The sequence below is a fragment of the Nannobrachium achirus genome (assembly GCF_963921795.1).
Source record: "Nannobrachium achirus genome assembly, chromosome: 17".
Classification (NCBI taxonomy): domain Eukaryota; kingdom Metazoa; phylum Chordata; class Actinopteri; order Myctophiformes; family Myctophidae; genus Nannobrachium; species Nannobrachium achirus.
The window spans coordinates 3,275,534-3,299,927 of record NC_137824.1 but is presented as its reverse complement, the minus strand read 5'-3'; the positions used below and the strand labels follow the sequence as shown (position 1 = coordinate 3,299,927).

At 42.3% G+C, this 24,394-nt stretch overlaps 2 protein-coding genes across 7 annotated transcripts in view; both read left to right on the top strand.

The window, feature by feature from the left end:
- Window positions 1-1,644: 1,644 nt before the first annotated feature.
- LOC308301973 (uncharacterized protein) lies at window positions 1,645-18,480 on the top strand (the record flags this gene model as incomplete). Its single annotated transcript, XM_080746119.1, has 7 exons — window positions 1,645-1,942; window positions 3,204-3,304; window positions 3,407-3,482; window positions 4,381-5,113; window positions 9,913-10,078; window positions 17,671-17,702; window positions 18,387-18,480. 7 exons carry the CDS (start codon window positions 1,645-1,647, stop codon window positions 18,478-18,480), a joined length of 1,500 nt encoding a protein of 499 aa, XP_080602245.1.
- Window positions 9,975-24,394, top strand: part of LOC308301574 (catenin delta-1-like) — a 40,709-nt gene continuing 26,289 nt past the window's right edge. For 3 of the 6 annotated variants that reach the window (XM_080745598.1, XM_080745599.1, XM_080745596.1), the window contains exons 1-4: window positions 9,975-10,078; window positions 11,244-11,311; window positions 18,387-18,553; window positions 20,555-20,721. In XM_080745598.1, the coding sequence (XP_080601724.1) occupies window positions 20,560-20,721 (162 nt within the window). In that variant the 5' untranslated portion in view covers window positions 9,975-10,078; window positions 11,244-11,311; window positions 18,387-18,553; window positions 20,555-20,559. Of the gene's footprint in view, window positions 10,079-11,243; window positions 11,317-18,386; window positions 18,554-20,554; window positions 20,722-24,394 lie in introns of all 6 variants that reach the window. The other 3 variants (XM_080745597.1, XM_080745600.1, XM_080745601.1) reach the window with 3 other exon arrangements.

Sequence of the window (24,394 nt, the reverse complement as noted above, 5' to 3'; positions counted from 1 at the left end):
GAGTGAAACACATCAAGTCTATACTTTTAATGTAGACTGTGTTGGAATTAGATGGGAAATCTGATCGTGTGCACTATCATTTGTACAGTGTAGTGTGTTTAATATGCTGTGATTGTTTCTGTTCACTACTTGTTGGGTATGTTTGTTTTCAGCACATAAAGATCTTTATCCACTTCTTGTGTGATGCTATGTGAATGAAAATATTTATCATGTAATGATGAATGATGATTTATGATCAAATTAAAACTGACAATATAGTCAAGTAAAACATCAACTTCTTTTGGATTTAAGGTGTGTGTGTGTGTGTGTGTGTGTGCGCGCGCGCGCGCGCGTGTGTGTGTGTGTGTGTGTGTGTGTGTGTGTGTGTGTGTGCGTGTGTGTTTACCCAGAATGGCAGGTGGGCATGGTCGGTCAGGTGGGTTTGCAAACACAGGTTGTGAGGCATTTGTGGGTCAAGAAAGCACCGGTAGAGACTTGTTTACAGTCTAAAGGGGCCTTATAAGAGTGACGAGGGCCCTGTTATGGCCATGTAGAAAAGGCCTTCTACTGTAGCCTATACAGTTTATAATCCATCAATCCACACACGTTATCTCTAGAGTCATGTGATCAATAAGTATAAGTCAGATTGTTCATATTCCATTCCCACTGGGGTTGACTTCCAAATTATTATTACCCCGGGTAGCCAACCCGACCTGCCGGTGATCTCATAGAGGGTATGCATCATCACACTCAAGCCATCATATACCGGTATATGCCACTCAAGCGCTTGTTGGCAAACCCCTCCTGACTCCTCCTCACTCCTACTGACTCCCGCTAACTGTTTTTTTGCCACTCAGTAGGCGTTCCCGCATAACTTCTGTGTACAATGATGTCACACGCCTACCCTCTATTATATGTGTTTTTTTAATATAAATCTTTATTCAAAACGTCATGACATACATACCGGTAAGACAATACGAAACAGACAATACAGTACAGTACAGTACAACACAAAAACAAACAACAAGTTATCAATACATCAATACAAAAAAAAATCATAGCAAGTGGGAATTACTAATCGAAAATATTAAAATGTGAACACAAAAGAATATTTTTTTCAGCCTTCTTATTTTTTGAGTCACAAATTGTTTGAATGTACTGCTTGGCTTCAATCTCAAATAACATAATGGCTTAGAATGACTAAATTTAGATTAATTATATACCTCATGTCTATTCTTGTTACAATTACTATCAAAGCCAAACAGCACATTCTGCCAATTAGACTAGTTATGACATCCTTATTTCTTCTTCTTATTCCTTATTATATTATTCCTTATTCTTATTATTAATGTTGTTTAGACAGACAGACAGACAGACAGACAGACAGACAGACAGACAGACAGACAGACAGACAGACAGACAGACAGACAGACAGACAGTTATTATGTTCAGAAAGAAAGAAAGAAAGAAAGAAAGAAAGAAAGAAAGAAAGAAAGAAAAATAAGGTGCGAACACTTTCCAAGGATTACGGTAAACGTCACCGGAAAGGCCATTGTGTGTCTTCTCCTCTTCGGGGAGGTGACCAACCTAGGCTGTGTTGTATCGCGTTTCTTTCTACAACACACAATTCAACAACAACACCAGAAAAAAGAGACAACAACAAACATGTCTCCCACCGCCCTGGAGACTCAGCTGCTGTCCATAATGGACGTGCTCGCGAAGGCGGCGGTGGGCGAGATCAGCCAACTGTTCTCGGAGAGCTCGGCGGCCATGCGCAACCAGATCTCCCAGAGCCTGAGAGAGAACGAAGCGCTGAGGAGCAGGATGAAGGTGATGAGGAGCGAGCTGTTCTCCCTGCGGCTCCAGACCAGGAACAACAGCAACAACACAGCGCGGCCGCCCAGCCGCTTCTCCCTGGCGAGAGGAGCCAACGTCCCCAAACCACGCTTTAAACAACTGCCAGGTAACGGTTAAATGGAAGAAGTCTGTGCGACAAAGTGGCCACGTGCGTGTAGGATATAACTGTTTAAAAGGCCTTGAGTGGGGGGTTATAAACATGTAACACGCCTTTTTTTATATGAGATACTTGGTTTCCTGTGGAAATAAGCTTAGTCTTTTCTAGGATCTCCTTTTAGTAGACCTTGTACCATGCAGTGAACTGTACCGTCATGAAACTGTACCTTTTCCTATGCAAACTTCTAATGAAGTCTTCAATCAGTCAATCAATCAATCAATCAAAGCCTCCGTGGTACAGTCAGTGGCGTCAGTTCAGAAAAAGCTAAGGTATGGCAACATGACTGGTCTTGCACGCGCGCAAGACACCAGTCATGTTGCCATACCTTAGCAGCAGGCACGATGAAAAGTACATATTATTTCCCTCTGTAGCCAAGGTATGGCAGCTGCCCTAGCTTGCCATACCCAAATTGACGCCTCTGCTGTGGTACAGTGGTGTAAAGTAACTTAAGTTTTCTTTTTTAACTTGAGTCTACAATTTGGAGGTATTTGTACTTGAGTATGTCCAATTTCCAGTACTTTTACTTCTACTCCATTACTCGGATCCAAATTGATTGATTGATTGACTTTATTAGAAGTTTGCATAGGAAAAGCCAAAGGTACAGTTTCATGACAGTACAGTTCAGTTCACTGGTACAAGGTTAACTAAAAGGAGATCCTAGTCAGCTTTTCGGCTTATTTACACTCATATAACATTGCATGACAGGCGGATAGAACACAGTACTCTGCAGTAGATATTGTACTTTTACTCCAGTACATTTATTTGATTAACCACTTAACCACTTCAGCCCACTTTGGCCATTTGAAAATAGCAGATCTACAAGCTCACAAGCTTGTAAATCTGCTATTTTCAAAAGACGTTTATACATTTGAAAATATTGCAGTATTGTCCACCACTGCTGTGGTTATATGATGGAATAAGATTATTCCCAGCTAAACCAAAGGACTTCCATAATACCTTATTTAGCTTTCCATGCTAATTTATTGTTTTGTTTCTTATTATCTCTAACGCCTTTTTACTTTGCACATACGTTATTTTATTTTGTAAAACACTTTGTGAAGCTTGTTTTGGAAAGGTGCTTTATAAATGCATGTTATTATTGTTATTACTAGTAGCCTACTACTACTACTAACCCAGGTTTATATCTACTACCACTACTGGTGGTCTTGGATCTCAAACTCATATCTTGCTCTCCCTCCACTAATCTTAGCTCCAGTACAGCCACCAGTGCCTCAAAACGTTGTCGGAAATGACGCTGCTATTACAATTCCTTCAGAAAGTGAGACTTCCAGTGTTGCTACGGGAGTGGAGGTAAGCAAAGCATACACATTGCATAAAATATGTGGTTCAGCAAACATCTTGATCACATGATGTTCAGGTTTTCTGCTTGTGCACTCTGTGCGTGTGTGTCAGTCTGTTGCAGGCGAGGCACCAGATGTGATTTTGATTAAGGATGAAGAGGACATTGGAGCAAGCAGGAAAGATGCAGGTGAGAAAAAATGCCTCCAAAGTCCAGACCAGTAGAATTGGACACATATGCAGCTGATGTTATGTTGACAATTAGGGCTGTCACGATTATGACATTTTACATGACGATTAATCGTATCAAATAATTGCGATTATGTGTTTTTATCGTTGACAATTACATTTCTGTTTGGCTTGTAGGCTTTGAAGTTGCACATGACAGTTATGACACATACCTGTAATCCAAATATACAAGGAAATTAAGGACATATTTGACAACTTCACACTTTAAAAAGAACATTGATAGTGGAAATAGCCGATCTACAAGCTCACAACGCTCGTATCGCGACGCGTTGTGAGCTTGTAGATCTGCTATTTCCACAATTTTTTGTTTGAACATATATAAAACTTTTTCAACATGTAAACGATTATGATATGATATGATATGATATAGTACTTTATTGTCAGTTCACACTGAAATGTGTCTTGCGACACAGCAGCCATGTATGCAAAACATATATACGAACATTTGACACAAGGGAACAAAAACAAGACAGGTTTACATACATAAGGATAATATAGACAAGAGCAATGTCCACCGCCAAGCCTACCTCTGGCCAAACTCCTGATTAAGCCTTAAAGTCGATTGATGGACAAAGGACCTTTTTAGTCTGACCTTATTGTATTCTGGAACACCGTATCTCCTTCCTGAAGGCAGCAACCTATATTCTTTATGCATATGGGTTGCTGCCTTCAGATGACAATATGACAATTATCACAAAATAATTGCGATTATGTCAAATAATTGCGATCATGTCAAATAATTGCGATTATGTCAAATAATTGCGATTAGACGATAATGTAATAATTGTGACAGCCCTATTGACAATCATGATCCATGACGCAACATTTCTTTGTCTCAGATCAAGATGCCTTTGGGAACCACAGCATACACGGCGGTGTTGCCATGGGGACCACCGATTTAGGCGCTCCTGGCTCCTCCCTCATGTCAGGTCAGCGTGAAGAGATGCGGATCGTGAGCATCCACGGTCGAGGGGAGGGGCCTCTGGTGGAGGACAGCGACACGCTCTTCACTGCCTCGGAGCTGCAGGCTCTTACGTCTCTGTCTGATCAGTCCATCAACCATGAGAATCTCCTGAGTTTTAGTGGCGGTGGTGCTGCGGAGAGACCCACAATAAGAGGGACAGAGGACAACAGTCTGGGGCCAGCGAGAGACGGTCAACTAGAAAGAAGTCGCTTGAACCAGACAATCACCGCAAAGATACTTTCAATAAACGCAACAGTGACCGTCGACAATAAAGGGGGTCACCCCAGTCACATCGGTCAGTACCAACACCAGCAACAACAGAACCTCCTCAACTTTCCTCACGCCGCCAATAAATCCCTGGACTGCAGCTTCTGCGGGGAGCGTTTTTCCAGCCGCGAGGACCTGATCGTACATCGAGCGAGCCACACGGGAGAGTCACCCGTTATTTGTGGCCTGTGCGGCAAGTCGTTCGTCAACAAGACTACGTTGAGCATCCACATGCGAATACATACTGGAGAGAAACCGTATGTTTGTCCTCAGTGTGGCCGGCGTTTCACGCAGAACGGAAGCCTGAAGATCCATCTGCGGACTCATTCTGGGGAGAAACCGTATACCTGCTCGCGGTGCAGCGCCAGCTTTAACAACCCCAGTAACTTGCGCAGGCACATGATCACGCACACCACCAACGGGATACTCTGAACTCTGACAGTGGTTAAATGGTTCAAGAAATATTATGTCACGTTGAATTTTGCTCTACTGTCAGCCTCACTAGTGAAGAACCTCGTGCGTTTGAGTTTCCGATAGGCTTGGGCTGATATTCATTTTAAAACATTGGCAAGTGGTTGAAAAAACTATGTAGTATGTGCAACAAAGGATAGCAGGTAGACATCAAACCTAACCTGGCATCTACCTGAATAACATCATCTGCAAACAACATACTGTACATCTATATTCAACAGGGAGGAAGAGAGATTAGATGCTAGGAAATTCGATGGTGTCTGAAGAGGTGGGTTTTCAGACAGCAGTGGATTCCACTGAATTGTAGTTAGGATGGAGAAGTGTCTTGTCTAAGCTACCTGGAGTTTTGGCCAGTTTGGTCACAGGGAAGGCAGGGAAAGAGATCGATGGGAAAGCATGTAGGACAATATCCTCCATAGGCCAAGGGATGGCATCCCCATGGCAGCCTTGTCGGTAATCACCAGTGTTTTAAATTGGATGCAATCAGATAATGGCTGGGTTTCCCAAAGCGATTTTAGCCCATCATAGCTCACGCATGGTCGTAGAGACCAAGCCCCGACCGTCATGTTCCCGTGTTTACATGGGTTTGGGCAGAGTGACTTAATTAGCCCCCTACAACTACACCAACATTCAGATTTCACAAAGTGCTTAATAAAGTCTCACTCCTGTCTAAATACGGTACGGCATTCCATAATTACCCGTATCCTCCGTGTTCTTTAATAAGAAGCCTTTTTATCCGATCGCTTTCTGTTTTCCCATGCATTTCCTGGCGTTCCCCATGCGCACCAACCCCATTGAGATAAACAGACATTGATCGGATAAAAAGGCTTCTTATTAAAGAAAACGGAGGATACGGGTAATTATAGAATGCTGTACCGTATTTAGACAGGTGTGAGACTTTATTAAGCACTTTGTTTGTGAAATCTGAATGATGGTGTAGTTGTAGGGGGCAAAATAAGTTGCTCTGCCCGAACCCATGTAAACCATTGGCTTAATGGCTTCCTAAGTCATTACGACAGCACAAAACACAAATCAAAATAAATAAAATATGCAGAGAAACATAAAACAGAACCTGGCTCTAGTTGGGCAGCTATCTGCCGTGACAGTATTGGGTTGAGAGAGAGAGAGAGAGGAATTATATTCTTAGATTACATCACACACAAGAAAAGTCAGGGATAAGCTTTTTTTTTTAAGTATGTTAGACGTTTTCTTTCAACCTGTTGTCCCTATTTGGTCATTTCATTATGGCAAAAATGTTCGAACAATAAAAAGATAAATACAAAAAGAGCTAAAATGATGTAACATGAGCTTGTTGTGTAGGTAGACTATGTTCACTATATTGCACGATGAAGAGTATAGGGTTTAGTGGTTACAAATGCAGAACTGAGTTTACCCATTCATAACGGGTACACATTATTGAATTTTGACCCGATTCTATAAGTGTCTTTTGAATCCTAAGATTTTTTGAAAAACCTGTTTCTATGTCAGCAATCTGGCCAGCCATCGTCAAAGAAAAGGTCCTTTTCACTTAACTGGAGCTCAGTCTGTTCTTGAGAGACTACTATGTCAGTGGTTCTCAAACCTTTTTATGTGAAGGACCCCCAAAATGATATTTATGGACCCCCATCTCAAAATATTTAGTTCCAGGGACCCCCCCCAGAAGCAGAATTTGAGTTACAAACGTTCACTTTGAAAATACATATATTCAAAGATTTGCACAAATTTTCATGACTTTTTCAAAAATAGCAGATCTACAAGCTCACAGCGCGGCACCGAGTGCCACGCTGTGAGCTTGTAGATCTGCTATTTTTTTTTACTGGTTAAAGCATTCAATAGTTCTAGGCCTAAATGGGTTAACCTGATGTCAACAGTTCCATAGTCAAGATGCCACAGAAGCAAAAACATCACCTTTTGATTTTAGATGGGATCATGTTGGGCCATTTGCTCCAATAAGTACGGCTATGATTAAAATGTATTCAGAAATGTACAGGCAAGCACTGAAGAGTCTTTGAAGTCACTTGACCTTCACATCGTGCTATTCAGAAGGTGGGTAGCGGCATTTTGAACGAATACCACGCCGTTCGCCCTCCTGGCCGTTCGCCCCGGGTGTCTATTCGGCGGAATGTTAAATGTAACATTAAAACCTATGTTTTTAAATAATTGTAGTGGAGTAAAAGTAAAATAGTTGGATCTGAGATTTAGTGGAGTCGAAGTAAAAGTATTGCAAATTGGAAATACTCAGGTAAAGTAAAAGAAAAATACCTCAAAATTGTACTTTTGTACAGTTAAGTACAGTACAGCCTCACCGAGACCAGTGGAAAAAATTAGGGCGAACGGCCGAGAGGGCGAAAAGACTTGTTACCTTTTGAACTAACTTGCTGTCATTTAGACAGCCTAAACACAGTACATTCAATATTGCAATATGTGTTACAACAATATGTAATATTTTAGGGGGGGGGGGGGGGGGGGGAACTTTTTTACTTGAACTTAGATGTCACCCAAGTCCAGTTGCAAAATGGCTTATTGGAAAAATTGCTATTTTTGCAAGTAACTGTAACAAACTGAATCACTGACAGTGTTGACATTGTTTTCAGGATTGCTGAACCACACTCTCCACAGTAAAATGTACAGAGGAGGAAAACATCAAAAAAGATCTAAAGATTGTCACATGATTATTATCTATAATTAGTGATTACTAGATACAGATAAAACCTCTGATGTTGTCATCCTGGCCACCGAACGTCTGGTGGGATTGAAAATATAGGCTATGGCTAATAGTGTGGTGTTCTTTTAACAGAATAAGATAATTATTCTGAAATTTTTGCTGTTCTATATCCATGTCCTTTCATAGTCTGTGTTTTTATAATTATGCGATTGTGTAATTTTTTTTACCGTACCCTTCTTAATCTAGGTATTCTTTCACATTTGCAATAATTGTCTTTTAGAGTTCCTTCTACTTGTTAATATTTATAATATAACTTCATATAAATAAAAATAAAAACATACAGGGACTGAGGTGCAATGAAATGGGTCACCCTCTGAAGTCTTTTCCAGTAGCCTATGCACCTCAAGAGCTCTAGAGGGCAGCATTGCTTCTGCTACGGCGGGTGATCTTTTGTGATACAGCTGTGTGACTTCACTCTCAGACATTGCAGGGGACTCTTCAGGAAATTGGGGGAATTCCTGGCATTGTTCCTCCCCCCATTGTTTATCTGGGTTCTCTTTGTTTTTTGTATTTCCCCCAGATACTGAAAGTAACGTACTGACTATTTAGAATAGATGATAAGATAATGACATTTCATGTCATTGTAATATAAAACCCGAAACGAAACCCTACATAGAAATTATATGGTCAATCGTCTCAGTCAGATGGCCTACTAAGTTGAATGTGACAGTCACAGTGCAAAATCTGCAAATAAACAAAACAGCTCAGTATCTGTTATGTAATGTTATGTAGTCACAAGTAGCCTATGAGTGACGGACGGTCATCAGTGGGTCAGTAGCCTATGTCATGACTCATGAGTTATTATAGTGGTGAATGCTACACCAAGTTTCTCATCATTCCCGCTCAAGCAATGAATCGATGTATTTGACATCACGGCGGGCGTTGGCTATTTGTGAATTGGGGGAGGGCGACGGTGTAGGCTAGGCCTACACACATGCCAAATTCATTCATCTATTTAATCCAGTGAAATTGAATTGGAAACAGTCTTCACTAGGTTAATTCAATTCAATTTTAATTCAGGCCCAGGGAGATCCATATCACAGTTACAATACAATAAAACAACAATAGGAAAAAAAAAAAAAAAATAAGAACGGGGATATGACCTTTATTTCCCCACAAAGTTTGATGTATGCCATTGTATGGAGTGTGTCATATAGCAGCAGTGAGAGTAAAACAGCAGAGGTAAGCTAAAGAACCAACCAGGGTAGGCCTAAATAAGAATATAAAGTAAATAGGCCTATTATTTAATTTTTACTATCTATAGACCTATATCATTCTGAACAAGTAGGCTAAATGAATGAATACATGCGCCATCAATCAATGTTAAATAATGGTTTATCAATAAATATAGGCCATTATCTCACGATAAAAGGCGTTTCATACTCCAGCTGACAGTCTTTGTTGTGCTGGCTGATCGCTGAGAATGGCCTCCCCGCACCTCTAGAGACCATGTGGTGGAAAAAGTACTCACATGTTACTCAAGTAAAAGTATCAATACTGCAATATAGAAATATTCTACTCTACAAGTAAAAGCCCAGAATTCAAAATGTACTTGACAAAAAGTACGAAAGTATTGGCATAAAAATGTAGGCCTACTTAAATTTAAAGTACAAAAAAATATGTTTTATAATATAATCATTTATATCTGCAAGTCTAGGTAACTAAAGTGTTCAAATAATAAATGTAGTGAAGTGGAGTAAATTACAACATTTGGATCATCTGAGATGTAGTGGAATGGAAGTAAAGGTGCTTTAAATTGTGTAAATTAGAAATACTCACATGAATAGCTCAAAATCGTACTTGAAGTAAAGTACTTGAGTAAAAGTACTCAGTTACTTCACACCGCTGCCCGCAACTAGAGACACACCTGTATGAGAGAAGAGGAATTTGCGTTGCGCCGTCATTACGGTAACTTTCCGCCTGATCCCGCCCTCTCTGTGATAGAACAGTCGACGGCAGACTGTATGGTGATGCCTCCTCGCTCCTAACGAGCCTGACCGAGAAACGCAGGACAACACAGTCAGGAGGGGGAAAGAAGAAGCGAGGAATACGAACAATAAAAACGGGCTTTAAAACGCAGGAAGGACCAGGAGGGAAGGTTGAAAAACAGGTGAGTACATTATGACATGATATAAAGGAGGGTTTGGCGGATTGTAAAGCGGGCTGTAGTTTAATAAGTGGCGCACTGCAGCGTTGGCAAAAGGAGTGGTCATCGTCGAGAACGGGAGCAGACCAAACGGCACGACTTTTCTCCCAAAAGGCTAACCTGCGTTAGCATCGATGCTAACGACGTCTGCGGCCACCCGAGGTTCTCTTGAGAGCGTGAAATGAAACCAAATGGAACCGAACGGGTCCATTTGGTTTCATTTTTACCCTCTCAAGAGAACACATTTACAGGAAAAGAACCACGTCAATGAGAATGGCCGTGGTGGAGTTGGATACACGGCTAACCAGCTACTAGCCCCCCTTCGGGCTAGCCTGGCTCTGCTTTGCCCAGGCAGTGCCAAGGCTAGGCTAACGCTAGCCTGGCGGCAGCAGCAGTGTGTTTTCAGTATGTGGGTTATTGTGATGCTACTGTAGCTAACCACTTTAAAAATAGGTCAACGCCACGGCTGCTGCTAAGCAACACAGTCCCATTGCGTTGATTTGGTTTCCGAAACGGTTGTGTTGTTGATGTGAGCAGTAACTTTTAACATCGCCAGTCACACCGTGTAAACAAACGTTATGGTTCTAGTGTTTTGCATACATTTTGTTGTTGTAGTGGTGGCTGGTCTAACAAGCCAACTGTGCTCATCGCTGCTGTGTGTCTGCCCCGGATTACTGGCTTGCGTTACCTAATCGATATACTGTCTGTTTGATTTTCGCTGGGTCAGGGAAATACTAGCCCCAACGAACAGCGATGAGGCTCATCACAAAGTTTGAAATGATCGCAGGGAGTCCTGACTCCTGTCCTCCACGTTGTGTGATTTGAGTACAAAGGGAGCCCAATGCAAACACGCCTAAAAGCTTTCTTGTGGTCTTGATCCCTTTTAGTTGACTTTGTATCGGTGTACTTTACTGTACTGTACTTTTCCCCCATCTATCGGTGTACTTTACTGTACTGTACTTTTCCCCCATGCAAATTTCTAATAAAGTATTCAATCAATCAATAACAGTACTGTATAAGCCGACCCTGGCCCTTGTTTTTTTCCCCCTCATACAAATCGTCTTTTTTTCTGAGTTCGCCTACTAATACAAGTTATTGTTTACTTTTTCCCCCCTTTTTTCTTTTTTAGTTTGATTTTCCCTGGAGAGTTATCAGAGAGAGGACAAGCCCATTCATTCAAGACTGCAGCTATTATAGGTAAGGTAAGGGCATGGCGAGATGAATGTTGTCCTGTCCTGTAAACCTATGTAATGGGAAACCTTTGCACATGTTTGGCAAACTGATAATACGTGTGTGTGTGTGTGTGTGTGTGTGTGTGTGTGTGTGTGTGTGTTGTAGTTTATTTAAGGGTGGTGGTCTGGAGGTTGTGTTATCACACAGCAGGCTGTGTCTGTCACCCAGTGAACCCGTTCGGTGGGTCTTGTGTGGACTTGTTTCAGTTGGGAAAAGGCTGGGTGGGGACAACCAACCACTGTTTGAATATAAACAAGTTCAACCCTTACTTTTACCCTTGTAAAAGAGCATTTTAACACGGGCTTCAACTCCTATGTTGTTCAGTACCCTTTTCATGTGGACCTAACTTTGTCGTGTGCCTATCTGCATACAGGCCTAGAATTATTGAATGCTTTACCAGTGAAAAATAGCAGATATACAAGCTCACAGCGCTGCAAGCTTGTAGATCTGCTATTTTTGAAAAAGTCGTGAACATTTGTGCAAATGTTTGAATATATGTATTTTCAAAGCGAACGTTTGTAACTCAAATTTTGCTTTGGGGGGTCCCTGAAACTAAATATTTTGAAATGGGGGTCCGTGGCCAAATACATATCATTTTGGGGGTCCTTCACATGAAAAGGTTTGAGAACCACTGACATAGTAGTCTCTCAAGAACAGGCTAACTGAGCTCCAGTTAAGTGAAAAGGACCGTTTCTTTGACGATGGCTATAGCCAGATTGCTGACATAGAAACATAGGTTTTTCAACAAACCTTAGACGGATTCAAAAGACACTTATAGAATCGGGTCAAAATTCAAATTTTCACGATTTTTCAAAAATAGCAGATCTACAAGCTCGCAGCGCGGCACTCGGTGCCGCGCTGTGAGCTTGTATATCTGCTATTTTTCAATAGTTAAAGCGAATGGGTTAATCAGCAGGTCAGGTCAGGGATCAGTCTGCAGCTGTAGTTAACCTGCAGGTGCTCCCAGTAATAACGGTGTAGTTGAGTGCAAACACACTTGTTTGGTATAAGGCTTCCATGGTAGTTATCTGATGGAGTGGGCGTTTGATTGTTGATCCAAGCTATGGGCACCGGGCTGAAATTGTCTGTGCCCTTCTGAGTTGTGTAGGTAAATCTAGCGCAAGCCTGTGTGTGTGTGCGCACATAACTATGTGTTTGTTAGGAGCTAAGTGGATTAGCGGGTTAATGCCTCAATCTCATTACAAGCCACACTCTGCTTAAACTAGTGCCAATGACATTACGCTGACTTATGAACTAACAGCAGTGTCAATTACCTCTAAATGCATAAGGGATGTACATTGTGTGTATGTGTGGGGGTTTTCCTGACGGCAGGTGCAGGCCCACATTCCATCAAGCAGTTTCATCACACATGCAACAAGAACTGTATTGTCTGTGACGTGATTCCTCTGACAGATATAGTGAGTGAGTCACGCTGACTGACTGGTGCAGCATCAGATGGTCACAGAACACACTGACTCGTGGTGTGTCAGGGCTGGACCAGGTGTTTGTATGTCATGGACCCAGAGGCCCTCCACTTGACCTTTTGACCATGCCTTGTCATCACAATCACACAATAGGAACAATGTAACAGCAGCATGGCCTTGTCATTCACTTTATGCTCCTAGATGCATGAATCTCAAATCCTTGTCACATAGCGTGATGGAAAAAACAAGTTTTAGCCATGGGGAATTTCTCAGAAAACAGAACGTAATAGATTGAGAAGAGCATTGCTAAAGGGGAAGTGGTTTGTGGTGGTATGATTAGCGCATGGTAGGGGATTTTCACCACACCACCATTCTGTCAGTGGGGGGATTCAACCATCGGCTATTTACCAAATATCTACCGGGGAAGTAGCAGAGTATTTTCATGATTCACTGTATAGTCTGTTGAGGAAAAGGGTTCCTCGTAGGCTGAGGCAGCCCTCCTGTCACGTTACTCTTCTCTGATGGAGAATCCATAACATCCTGTTACTCAGGAAGTGGCTGGAAGGGGAAGGAACAAGAATGGGACGGTAGCCATGTTTTCATTGTTCAATGAAACTCACAGCTGACTTCCGAAAAGGCATCACGGGCAAACATGAGCAACTGCAAGAGAGGCAGTCGAGTGTAGGACAGCAGTTAGGCCCCAGGTCAAGTGTCAGGAGCAGTAGCCTATACACACACGCGCGCGCACGCGGACAAAAGCGTGTTCTCCCACGCAGAGTCTCCATTTATCTATCCATCTCCTTTCACACTTGCTCACTTGCACAAACTTCTCATTGTTACTGATGCCTCCCAGACTGACAGCTGCAAATTCCCTCTACACACACACACACACACACATGGTGACTGCTCTCCATTCCGACATGTCGCCACTCCGACATTGACTTCTTATTGTCGGAGTGGCGACACTTCCATAGAGTTTAAGTTTAGGGTAAGGGTTAGAGATAGGGTTATTGTCGGAATGGAGACATGTCGGAAAGGAGACCCACACACAAACACACACACACGCTTGCACACGCGCTCGCACACACATACGTAGTATCATTCCCAAGGCCACTGGCCAAGAAGTAGCTCCCACTATTTGTTTATAATCCATCTTGAGAGTTTATAGTTAGCCCTGTGTCAATGACAGCCGAGCTCATTACCGAAATGAGATAGTGTTTGGAATGTCGATTGCGCTTATAATTATTTTGCATGTCAGAGGAAGGACAAAGATAAAGAGACGTTGTTTGTATTTTGTTATGATGGATGAGAGCGAGAGAGATATTGTATAGTCTGTGTGTGTCTTTGCATTTGGGTCAGCGTGACCACCAGTAGGTTTGCCTTGGGAGATGCCCCCACAGAGTATTTTATACAGAAGGCAGACTGATAATTGCAACCCATGAAGGACTATTCCAGTGAATGAGTGGGTGGGCTGATGTGGTGAATTGGCCAGAGACAATGCGAGGAATGCAAGATCTTGCTTTTATCTTTAATTCGACACTCCTTTCCTTATCTATTCTGTATCCTCTCCTCCAGCAAGCCCCCCCCCCCTCCTTCGCTCCTTGCATCAATGTGTTTTTTTAATTGCCTATCTGTCCCCATTTTCTGTTTATTTGCTTGTCAACCTCTTTCTCTGTCCCCCCCTCCCTTTTCTTCTTCTATTAGTGATTAACAGTAGCCTCGGCTTTGACCATATAAGGGCATGTGTGTTACAGTACAGCAGATTGTGTTTTTCCTTAGGTTGGAGGTTGTGCTCCCAGGGGCTTCGCAGCAGTTGTGTATGTAGAGGGCATTTGGTATGTGTGATGTCATCACCTTTCACTTGTCAGTCTGTGACTAGACTGGGATCAATTCACTTTGCATTAGGGCATTAACGAAAAAGTCGACAAGTCATTACACAAGTCGACTCCCACCAGAGAAAGTCGAAAGTTGAAGTTGAAAAAATAAATAAAAATAATACTTTCTATTGTGAAAATAGCAGATCTATGTGAGCATGTAGATCGGCTATTTTCACAATTTCTGCCTCAATATATTTGACAATTTGGACAATGTTTAATTTGCCATTTTAGAGGTATTTTTTGCCATTTTAGAGGTATTAAGTCCTTCAATTGTCACTTTAGAAATGTGAAGATACCCTCTGTCTATACACTTAAACGTTATGTTTTTTTTTTTTTTTTTTTTTTTTACAGTTGAGTGAGAAAACGATGTTGCACATTAAGTTAATCGTCTGGGGACCCCCCAAAATAATTGAGGGGTCGTGTGTGATGTGATGACGTCAATAAACGATAAAGTCGACTTCAACTCAACCTTTTACTGAGTCGAGTTGACTTGCAAAAATCACAAGTCGTTAATGCCCTAGTGTGATGTCATCACCTTTCACTTGTCCGTCTGTGACTAGACTGGGATCAGTTCACTTTGCATGTTGATGATCTGGGTCTAAAGCGGATACAGAAACGGTGCATACATGTATATGTGTGCAAATGACTATATGCATGCAGTAGGCTAGACTGGATCAGACTTGTTAATTTAGAATAGAATCCCGGCCTTCACAGGAAAGCCTGGTTAGGCGAGGTCACTCTGTGACCCTCTTTCAGCCGACCCCTGTCCAACCGAACTCCTTGTGACATGCTTTTACGTCACTCATTTTCTCATCAACCCCTCCCTCCCGACCTCCCTCCCTCCCTCCCACTTTTTTCCCACAACATCACCATGAATGAATCATCTTCCTAACTAAAGTAACCATTGCCTTGCCTTAAGTTTGGGATACAGCAGCATGTCCCACATGACACCGTGTGTGTATGTATTAGTCATCACCAGACAGACTAGAAGACAAGAGCAGACATGGCCGATTGGCCGCTACAAGTTTCACTGTGGCCTTAAAGGGCATAGTAGTACACAGCTTGCATAGGATGATGTCATCACATACCTGTTTGTCTGCCTCTCTTGCGCTTCCATTTGTTCAACCCATTAGGTGAAACTGTGAGTCAGTTGCCTGCCCCTTGCCTCCCCCCTCCCCCTCCCCCAGCTCCCGATTTCAATATGCTTCTGTTCCACTTTGCTTTGCTGCTGTATTGATAACATCTTTACTTTTGGACACACCTGTGCCACAACTGTAAATGCAGGTCCTTGTTTGTTGCCTAAACCCCTATCCCCTATACTAACATACTACGGGGGTGTAAATATCGTCACTGTCGGGAAGAAACCATGTATTTCCAAGTTTCAAATGTGTATGTTTCTTTGCAAAGTAAAGCCCTGCTTCATCATACAAGGCTGTCGCGCAACACTAGTGAAAACAGCAGATCTACAAGCGCACAACGCCTCGCACCGCCAGGCGTTGTGTGCTTGTAGATCGGCTGTTTTCACTAGTTTAAATCATTTTTAAAATGATAAATACAATACTGGCTTTCAAGCAGTTTCAAGGGGCACACTTGACCCTTCTCAGGGGCACACCAAAGGTCCACAGGCACAGTGGTTGAAACACTGCCCTATAGTGCCAAATGTCTTTCTTTTTCTTTCTTCTTTCTTACTTTCTTGCTTTTTTCTTTCTTTATAAGCAGCCATGTTTGCAAGTGCACATCAGCTGCGGAGTGAGAGACACAAGTCTAATTTATAGGCTGCTTCATTGCACGACTTGTCGCCTGCCAAAAATAACGGATTGTTTTTAGCTTGAAAGTCAGCTATTTTGGGTGAGCAACACTGGTGTGCGACAAAGTATGAATTGGGCTTAAAGAAACAGAAACAAGGGCTCAGTGAAATTCAGCCACACTGGCGCCCCTCCCCTCGCCTTGTCCAACCGGTCATGCAAGTGTGTGTGTGTGTGTGTGTGTGTGTGTGTGTGTGTGTGTGTGGTTTTCTGTGGTAGTGGTGCATGCATGGGCACACTTTATAACGTTTTATCCACTTTAACCCTGGCAGAGCAACCCTGTTTTGAGCATGTGACATTTTCAAAAATGTAATGTCCATACAATTTCAAATCCATTTTTGTTCTAAAGAAAATTCAAAAACAGATGTACAAACTCACAAGCAAAGATTGTGTGAACATGTCTATTTTTCTCACGAAGTATATAGGGCTTAAGTGGTTAAAAGCAGGACTGACACGGTGTCTGGCCTTGGCACAGGGTTTATCAGCAGATAAGATGAAGGAGTTACATGATGTCTTGAGTCTCGGCTTGTTTGGCTTTGGTTTAACAATGTGTCTCTCTCAGTGCACATGTGGTAGAGAATACAAAGAGTCATACACAGACTAGATCAGGGGTTTTCAACGTTTTCAGGCCAAGGACCTCTTGAGCGAGATGAAGCAGGGACCCCCACAACCTGTTCATAGATTCCATATAGTTTAATCTTTTGACAGCCCAATCATCAGTGTATTTTGGATTCATGTTAGTTTGTTTTCAGATATTTAACCACTTGAACCGTCAATAGTTACTAAACCTGCCCTTTCACTCTGTACTTAGTGTGCTCTTTTTTCCACTTTACAAACCTCTTTGCCAAAAATAGACGATCTACAAGCTCACTGTAGATCTGCTATTTTTGGCTAAAGTTCTCTGAAAATGGACGCTATGGTTCAAGTTGTTCATACAAAAAAGGATAAAAAAAGGTTTCTATCACTCAAAGATTTGGAGGACCCCCTGTAGTAACTCTGAGGACCCCCTAGGGGTCCCGGACCCCTGGACTAGATGAAGACTTATAGAAAGAAGCTATGAAGCCAGCCAGAGGCTCAAGGAGAAGGGGTGAGGTTGTGTTGTTAATATAGAGATGGGCTGGTGGATAGGAGAGGACAGATGGCTCACGGGAGTTGTCTTTCTCTGTCTACACCGCTCTGTTTCTCTGCGTGCTGACGGTGTGTTTTCCCTGGCCCAGATACCACTGCAGCCTCCTGCGGCTGAGCTACTGTACGCAGGGCCAAATGTTGAGTAAATATAGGGCGTGTCTGGATGCTGGAGCTTCCGTGTGTGTTCATATAGCCCCTTTTCCACTGGCCCAACACCACACCACACCGCCCACTTGTGCCAGGTTTTCCACTACAAGGACGTGGGTAGAGTGATGTGAAAGTGGTACTAAATGTGGTACTAAAAGTATCCAATCCAGAGTAGGTCCGAGCTTCATAATGACTGATCACTCACTGACTTTTCATTTAGTCCAGTGCTATAACCACTATTATAGTGTATTATAATTAGCATAGTAATACATTAATACTTTATAGTGTGTTATAATCACAGTTATAATCCATTATAGTGTATTATAATTTAGGATAGTTGTAATACAAATTTATATTGTATTATAATCACAGTTAAACGGGTCAATTTGTTTCTTACCAATAGGGATACTTTTGTGTAATGGAAAATGTAGATATTTTTATGTGGTGCGGTGTGGTGTGGTGTGGCGCTAAAGCTGCAGTTGAAAAGGGGCTATAGTGCAAACACGGCCAAGCTCGCACGTTTGGTGAGCTCACACGTTTGTATGGTATTCTCACCGTGTTGCCGTTTTTCGAACAGAAGTGTCTTCAGACTCCACAAGAGATTTTCTCACTCTTCTCATTCCTTTCCCCCCTCATCTTTCTCTGTTTCTCTCTGCAGTTCGTTCCTCCCCCGTTCTGTTGACCCCCCCTCCCCCTCCTCCTCTCCTCCTCCTCTTTCTGTGTTTGGTGGTTTGGTGAACTTCTACCCATGAGCCGCTGCGACTAGAGCTCAACCCCTTGGCGTGACCTCTGACCTCTTCTCCAAAGCCACGCCCACAGGTGAAGGTGTGTATCTGTCATTGCATGAATTAAGGATCACCTGTGCAGTGTGTGTAATGGCGTTCTTATACATGGTGTGTGCATTTGTTATACCAGGCACTTGTCCCTTCTAATGTATGATGGAAGTATCGACATGACATGGTGTTTATTGAATTGGAATACAAGACCTTGTCCTTTTTTGAGGAAAAATAATGATCAAAATCAAAGGCGTGCAACATTGTTTGAGCTAGAATTCAGTCTGCATCAACGATGAAGCTGCAGATCTGAACTCTGCTGTTTTTGAGAACACACTTCAAGCTAGTTTTCATTAGCCTGGCGGGCCATCCCTCATACTATAGCCGATCAACAAGCTCACAAGCAACCACCATCATTTACAAGCAACTTTATAGAAATAAAAGCCCAAAATGGCTTATCATAATCAGACCTGGCAACACTGCATGGTATTTCATCCAACCTAGACCAACATGGCTTATATTATCAGACCTGGCAACTGCATGTTGTTATTTTCTCCACACACTGTAGGCTAGTTTGCGTGCTAACAGTCAGACTAAGACATAAACTGCACATGTAGCCACAGACAACAACAAACTACACCACTCTAAAATCAATACGTTTTTAAATGAATCTTGAGAAATGTACAGCTAAGCTGTAATGATGAATGGGACAACAAGTAAACTTTTCCTGTTCTACAACAGTGCCTATGCTTGGCGACGCGACGAGTGGGTTTATACTCGGTGCGCAGCTGTTTCTCCATCCAATGAGTGTACCAGAGGAGCGCTATAATCTACTTCCAACCGTAGCTAACCGAGAGAACAACCATATTTTAAACGTGAGTCACGTTGTTGTGAAAATAATTCCTCTGCAACAAATAATAATTACCGTATATTAAAACATATATATATATAAAATAAGAAATAAAAAAATAAAAATCACAGAGCGGCGGCCGGATTCTAAGGGGTGACGGCCCGCCGCTCCTTAATGCATTTAGGGGAAACACTGCAAGTTATGTTTTATTGGAGAGATTTACCATTGGTGTAACCCTCCCTTCCTGTGAGAGCCAAACGGTGATCAATCTCTGAAATGGTCATCAAAGAAGATCTTCATCAGCAGATATGTCAAATAGTTAATATTCCTCCCCGGTTAAGAGTATCGGACCACAGAATTCCCGCATTGACCAAGCCCTACTTCCTGCTATATACTTTGTATAGTGCTTTGTGTGTGTGTGGGTATGATGTCAGATGGTGCATTGTGTATGAAATGGTGTCTTAAGTGTCTTGTGTGTGGGAGAGTGATGTCAGACACACGATCATTGTGTATGTCTGTGTGTGCGCGAGAGTGACGTGATGTCAGATATACTATGATTGTTGTGTACTGTGTGTGTGCATGTACTCAGGGGCGTCACAAGGGGGGGGGGGGGGGGAGTGGGACTGAGTTACTAGAATATTTTATACTTTAGCTATTGAAAAATAGCAGATATGCAAGCTCACAGCGCGGCACCGAGTGTCGCGCTGCAAACTTGTAGATCTGCTATTTTTGAAAAGTCGTGAAAATGTGTGCACCTTTTTAAGCGAACATTTGTAACTAAAACTTTGCTTCTCGGGGGGTCCCTGGAACTAAATACTTTGAAATGAGGGTCCGTAGCCATATACATATCATTTTGGGGGTCCTTCACATGAAAAGGTTTGAGCACCACTGACATAGAAACATAGGCTTTTCAAAAAAACCTTAGAAGGATTTGAAACATTCAAAGACTTTCAAAGACTTTCACGATTTTTCAAAAAATAGCCGATCTACAAGCTTGTAGATCTGCTATTTTTCAATAGTTAAAGCACAAAACGTGAGTGAATCCTTGTACCCCAGGGCAAAGAATTTGATGTGACACCCCTCTGCATGTACTGTTACATGATACCAGACAACCCTCGTCTCCTAGCGCTGTCGCGTATACGAGGCTCTCTGTGTGTGTGTGGTGTGTAACGCCGCACCCCTCTCCCCCTGGGGCCGTTGTAGTGTGTATGGAGCAGTGTGAGAGCGCTGCGGCTCTGCTGGAGTCGGTCAGGGAGCAGGAGGTGCAGTTTGAGCAGCTGACCCGGGCGCTCGAGGAGGAGCGGAGGAGAGTGGGCCTCCCGGCCACTAGCCCCTCCGCCCTGGGCCACTCCCTCCCTCACGCACAGCAGGTAACACTTCCCCCCCTCAATGCCCGCCCGCCATCCCCGCTGGACGTCCCTCCCGCATCTCAGCATCACCCAGCTAACGCTGTTAACCCCTTTAACTGCCCCCGACGTCCTTCAATCCCAAACAGTCATAAAACCATCCGACATTTGACAGACACAACGTGCATTATCAATAACATCCCACATGTGAAAATATGCATTTGTCAGCAACGTTGTCAGCAACATCTGACATTGTGACATGTACATCATGTTAGGGCTGTCATGATTATGACATTTTACATGACTGTTAGGGCTGTCATGATTATGACATTTTACATGACGATTAATTGTCACTCAAATAATTGCGAATAACGATTTAATTGTGTTTTTGTCGTTGACAATTACATTTCTGTTTGGCTTTTAGGCTTTGAAGTTGCACATGGTAGATATGACACGTAACCTAAATATACAAAGACATACTTGACAACTTTATACTTAAAAAAGAACATTGATAGTGGAAACAGCCGAATTACAAGCTCACAATGCGTTGCATCGCAACACGCTGTGAGCTTGTAGATCTGCTATTTCCTCTATTTCTGAAAATGTTTGAAAATACACAAACGTTTCAACATGGAAACGATTATGACGATTATGACAAAGTAATTGCAATTATGTCAAATAACTGCGATTAGAAGATTATGTTTTAATTGTGACATCCCTACTCATATGTGTGTATGCATTGTCAGCAACATCTGACTTATACACACAGGCATTGTCAGCAACATCTGACATCGTGACATGCACATACTGTACATTGTCAATTTAATTGTCACACAACCAACAGTCTCCATGCATCCTTCTCAACATCTAATCCAACTTCCAATGAGTCGGGTTCATCTGCTCATTGCGCTATCCATCGTTGATGCCCTCTGCCCATACGCTCCATGCCTCCATCCATCCTCCTCTACCGGCGCTCGGTGTGTTTCTATGTGTACAGTAACAGTACATGTGTGTTTGTATGAGCCTGTGTGTGCGCACGCCTGTCTGTCCATCTGTCTTCAGTGTGTGTCTGTCAGCCTTCATCTGGTAACGGATCAGCTTGTCTGTGTACATAGTTTTACAGCTTTAAACATGCAGATAATGATCAGCACGTACTTCCACATACCTCTCTAGTCACTCACCGGATGTACAGTACCTGCACACACACACACACACACACACACACACACACACACACACACACACACACACACACACACACACACACACACACACACACACACACACACACACTAGGGCATTCACCGAATATTTGAATATCAAAGTCACTATTCGACGTTGTTCACCGAAGTCGAATATTTGCTTATTTTTTTCCTCTTTAAAAATATATAGTTTATAAAGCTTGGCTGGATAGGAAGTCATAAGAATGAGTTGTCAATGCCCCTGGTGGATGAATTGGTTAATACCAGGGGTTCTCAAACCTTTTTAGGCCGTGACCCCCAAAATAAACATATTTGAACTGGGGACCCCCACCCTGACAAGCACTTGGAATTGTAGGTATTACATTTAATGTGACTCGGTTCCGCAGATAAATATTGTGAAAATAGCAGATCTACATGCTCACAACGCCTCGCAACACAAGGCGTTGTGAGCATGTAGATCGGCTATTTTCACAATGTTCGCCTCTTGCTTACTTAATATTTGACAGTTTGGCCAGACCCACACACACACACAAATGAAATAAACGTACATACAAATATACATTTTTTAACAAACATAAATAAGAGGCATGCTCGCATGCAAAATGCATGCACACATCACTGAGATATGCAATAAGGATTGCCTACTGCAATAGGCTACACATTTCAAATGTGGACAACACGCACCCACTTTCCCCTCACCACTTTCCCCCACACATACCTTTCACCAGCCCCCTGTGATGGAATCTCAGTTATTTTCCTCTTTGTTGCAGCATGTTTTCTTGTGGAATGTGGTCACTTGTCGGTCGTGCATTGCCCTGCCCTGCCCTGCATTCACCCTTGTGTCTTTACGTTAATGGCTCTTGTTATCAGAATGGTTTAATTAATCGATGTCCTTCTGCATGATGCTAATTAGCCATTACAATTGCATGTTACACTTTTAAATGATAAGTATTTTATTTTTGGTTGGGGGGGGGGGCGGGGGGGGTAGGGACAGATTGTGATATAGTTTCTGTATACTATGTTTATGTGCCCTAGGGCATTCACCAAATATTTGAATATTCGAATATCAAAGTCACTATTCGACGTTGTTCACCGAAGTCGAATATTGGCTTATTTTTAGTTTTCTCTTTAAAAAAATGTATAATTTATAAAGCTTAGCTAGATAAGAAGTCATAAAAATGAGTTGTCAATGCCCCTGGTCAATGAATTTGTTAATGCTCTATACCAGGGCTTCTCAAACCTTTTTAGGCTGTGACCCCCAAAATAAACATATCTGAACTGAGGACCCCCACCCTGACAAGCACTTGGAATTGTAGATATTACATTTAATACATATTGTGAAAATAGCAGATCTAGTTGCGAGGCGTTGTGAGCATGTAGATCTGCTATTTTCACAATGTTGGCCTCTTGCTTACTTAATATTTGACAGTTTGGCCAGTCCTGTCGAATATTCGACTATTCGAATACTTTGCGGTCGAATAATTTGAATGCTAAAAAATCACTATTTGTGAATGCCCTAATATCCCCAGAGCTGAGCTCATTTTGAACATTGTCAGATGTTACTTTGCAGTTACAGATCATCAGCTGATCTGTGTATAGGAGATTTAAGACTCCCTGCACGCTGTCTTGTTTTATAGCTGGGTTAATTGGTTGGACATGGTTGCCTGCCGCCTCCATGTCTAGTTTAACAGGCTTCTTAAAAACAGTCTTGTGACTGTCAGTCGCTGGACGGTAGGCCAGTCTCTCCCTCTGCTCAGGTGACTTCAGAGTATCAACACTGAAGCTTAGCAGTGATGTTCTTCTGAAATGTGAAAGGACGCAACGATTGTAATTTGTAGCGGTCAGGGATAGACGTCCTGTTAATCTGACACATTGTACAGTTTAGGGCCAGTGCTTGGCATATTGGGGGCAAGTAACACCTGCCTCCAAAGCTCCCAGACCATAATTAACGGCTATAATTGGTCCTGATTCGTGTTAATTGGACAAAAGGCCTACAGGATAAGTTGTCGAGATGAGTTGCGTCTTTTAACAAAAGCCTGGAAAGAATTTCTTAATTTTCTTCTCTTTTTCTATTATTATGCAGTGCCCTTTACAATTTGCTCTCTTTTTTTTGGCCCTGGGCCAATGATTCACATTGCAAAGAAGAAGAATAGCACAGCTGTTTTTGTTTTCTTTTCCTTTTTTTTCTCTTTTATTTATTAAAATGTTAACAGCCCGTGGTAAGACATTAAGGCTAAACGGATAACAAAGTCCTGCGGACTTGTTTCTATTGTGGTCCTATGTGTTCAATTGATCAACGTAGCATAAAAAATGTTCACCGTAATACGTTATTATACAAAACTGTACAATGTACAAAAGAGATGGGAAAATCCCATTGTGGTCTCCTGTTTTTCCAGGCCATTTTGAAAGAAGTTACACATCCTTTAACAGATGGTGTCATAGCATTCCACATGTTGGTGGCAGAGTAGAGTCGTTTGTAAATGTATTGCTGTTCT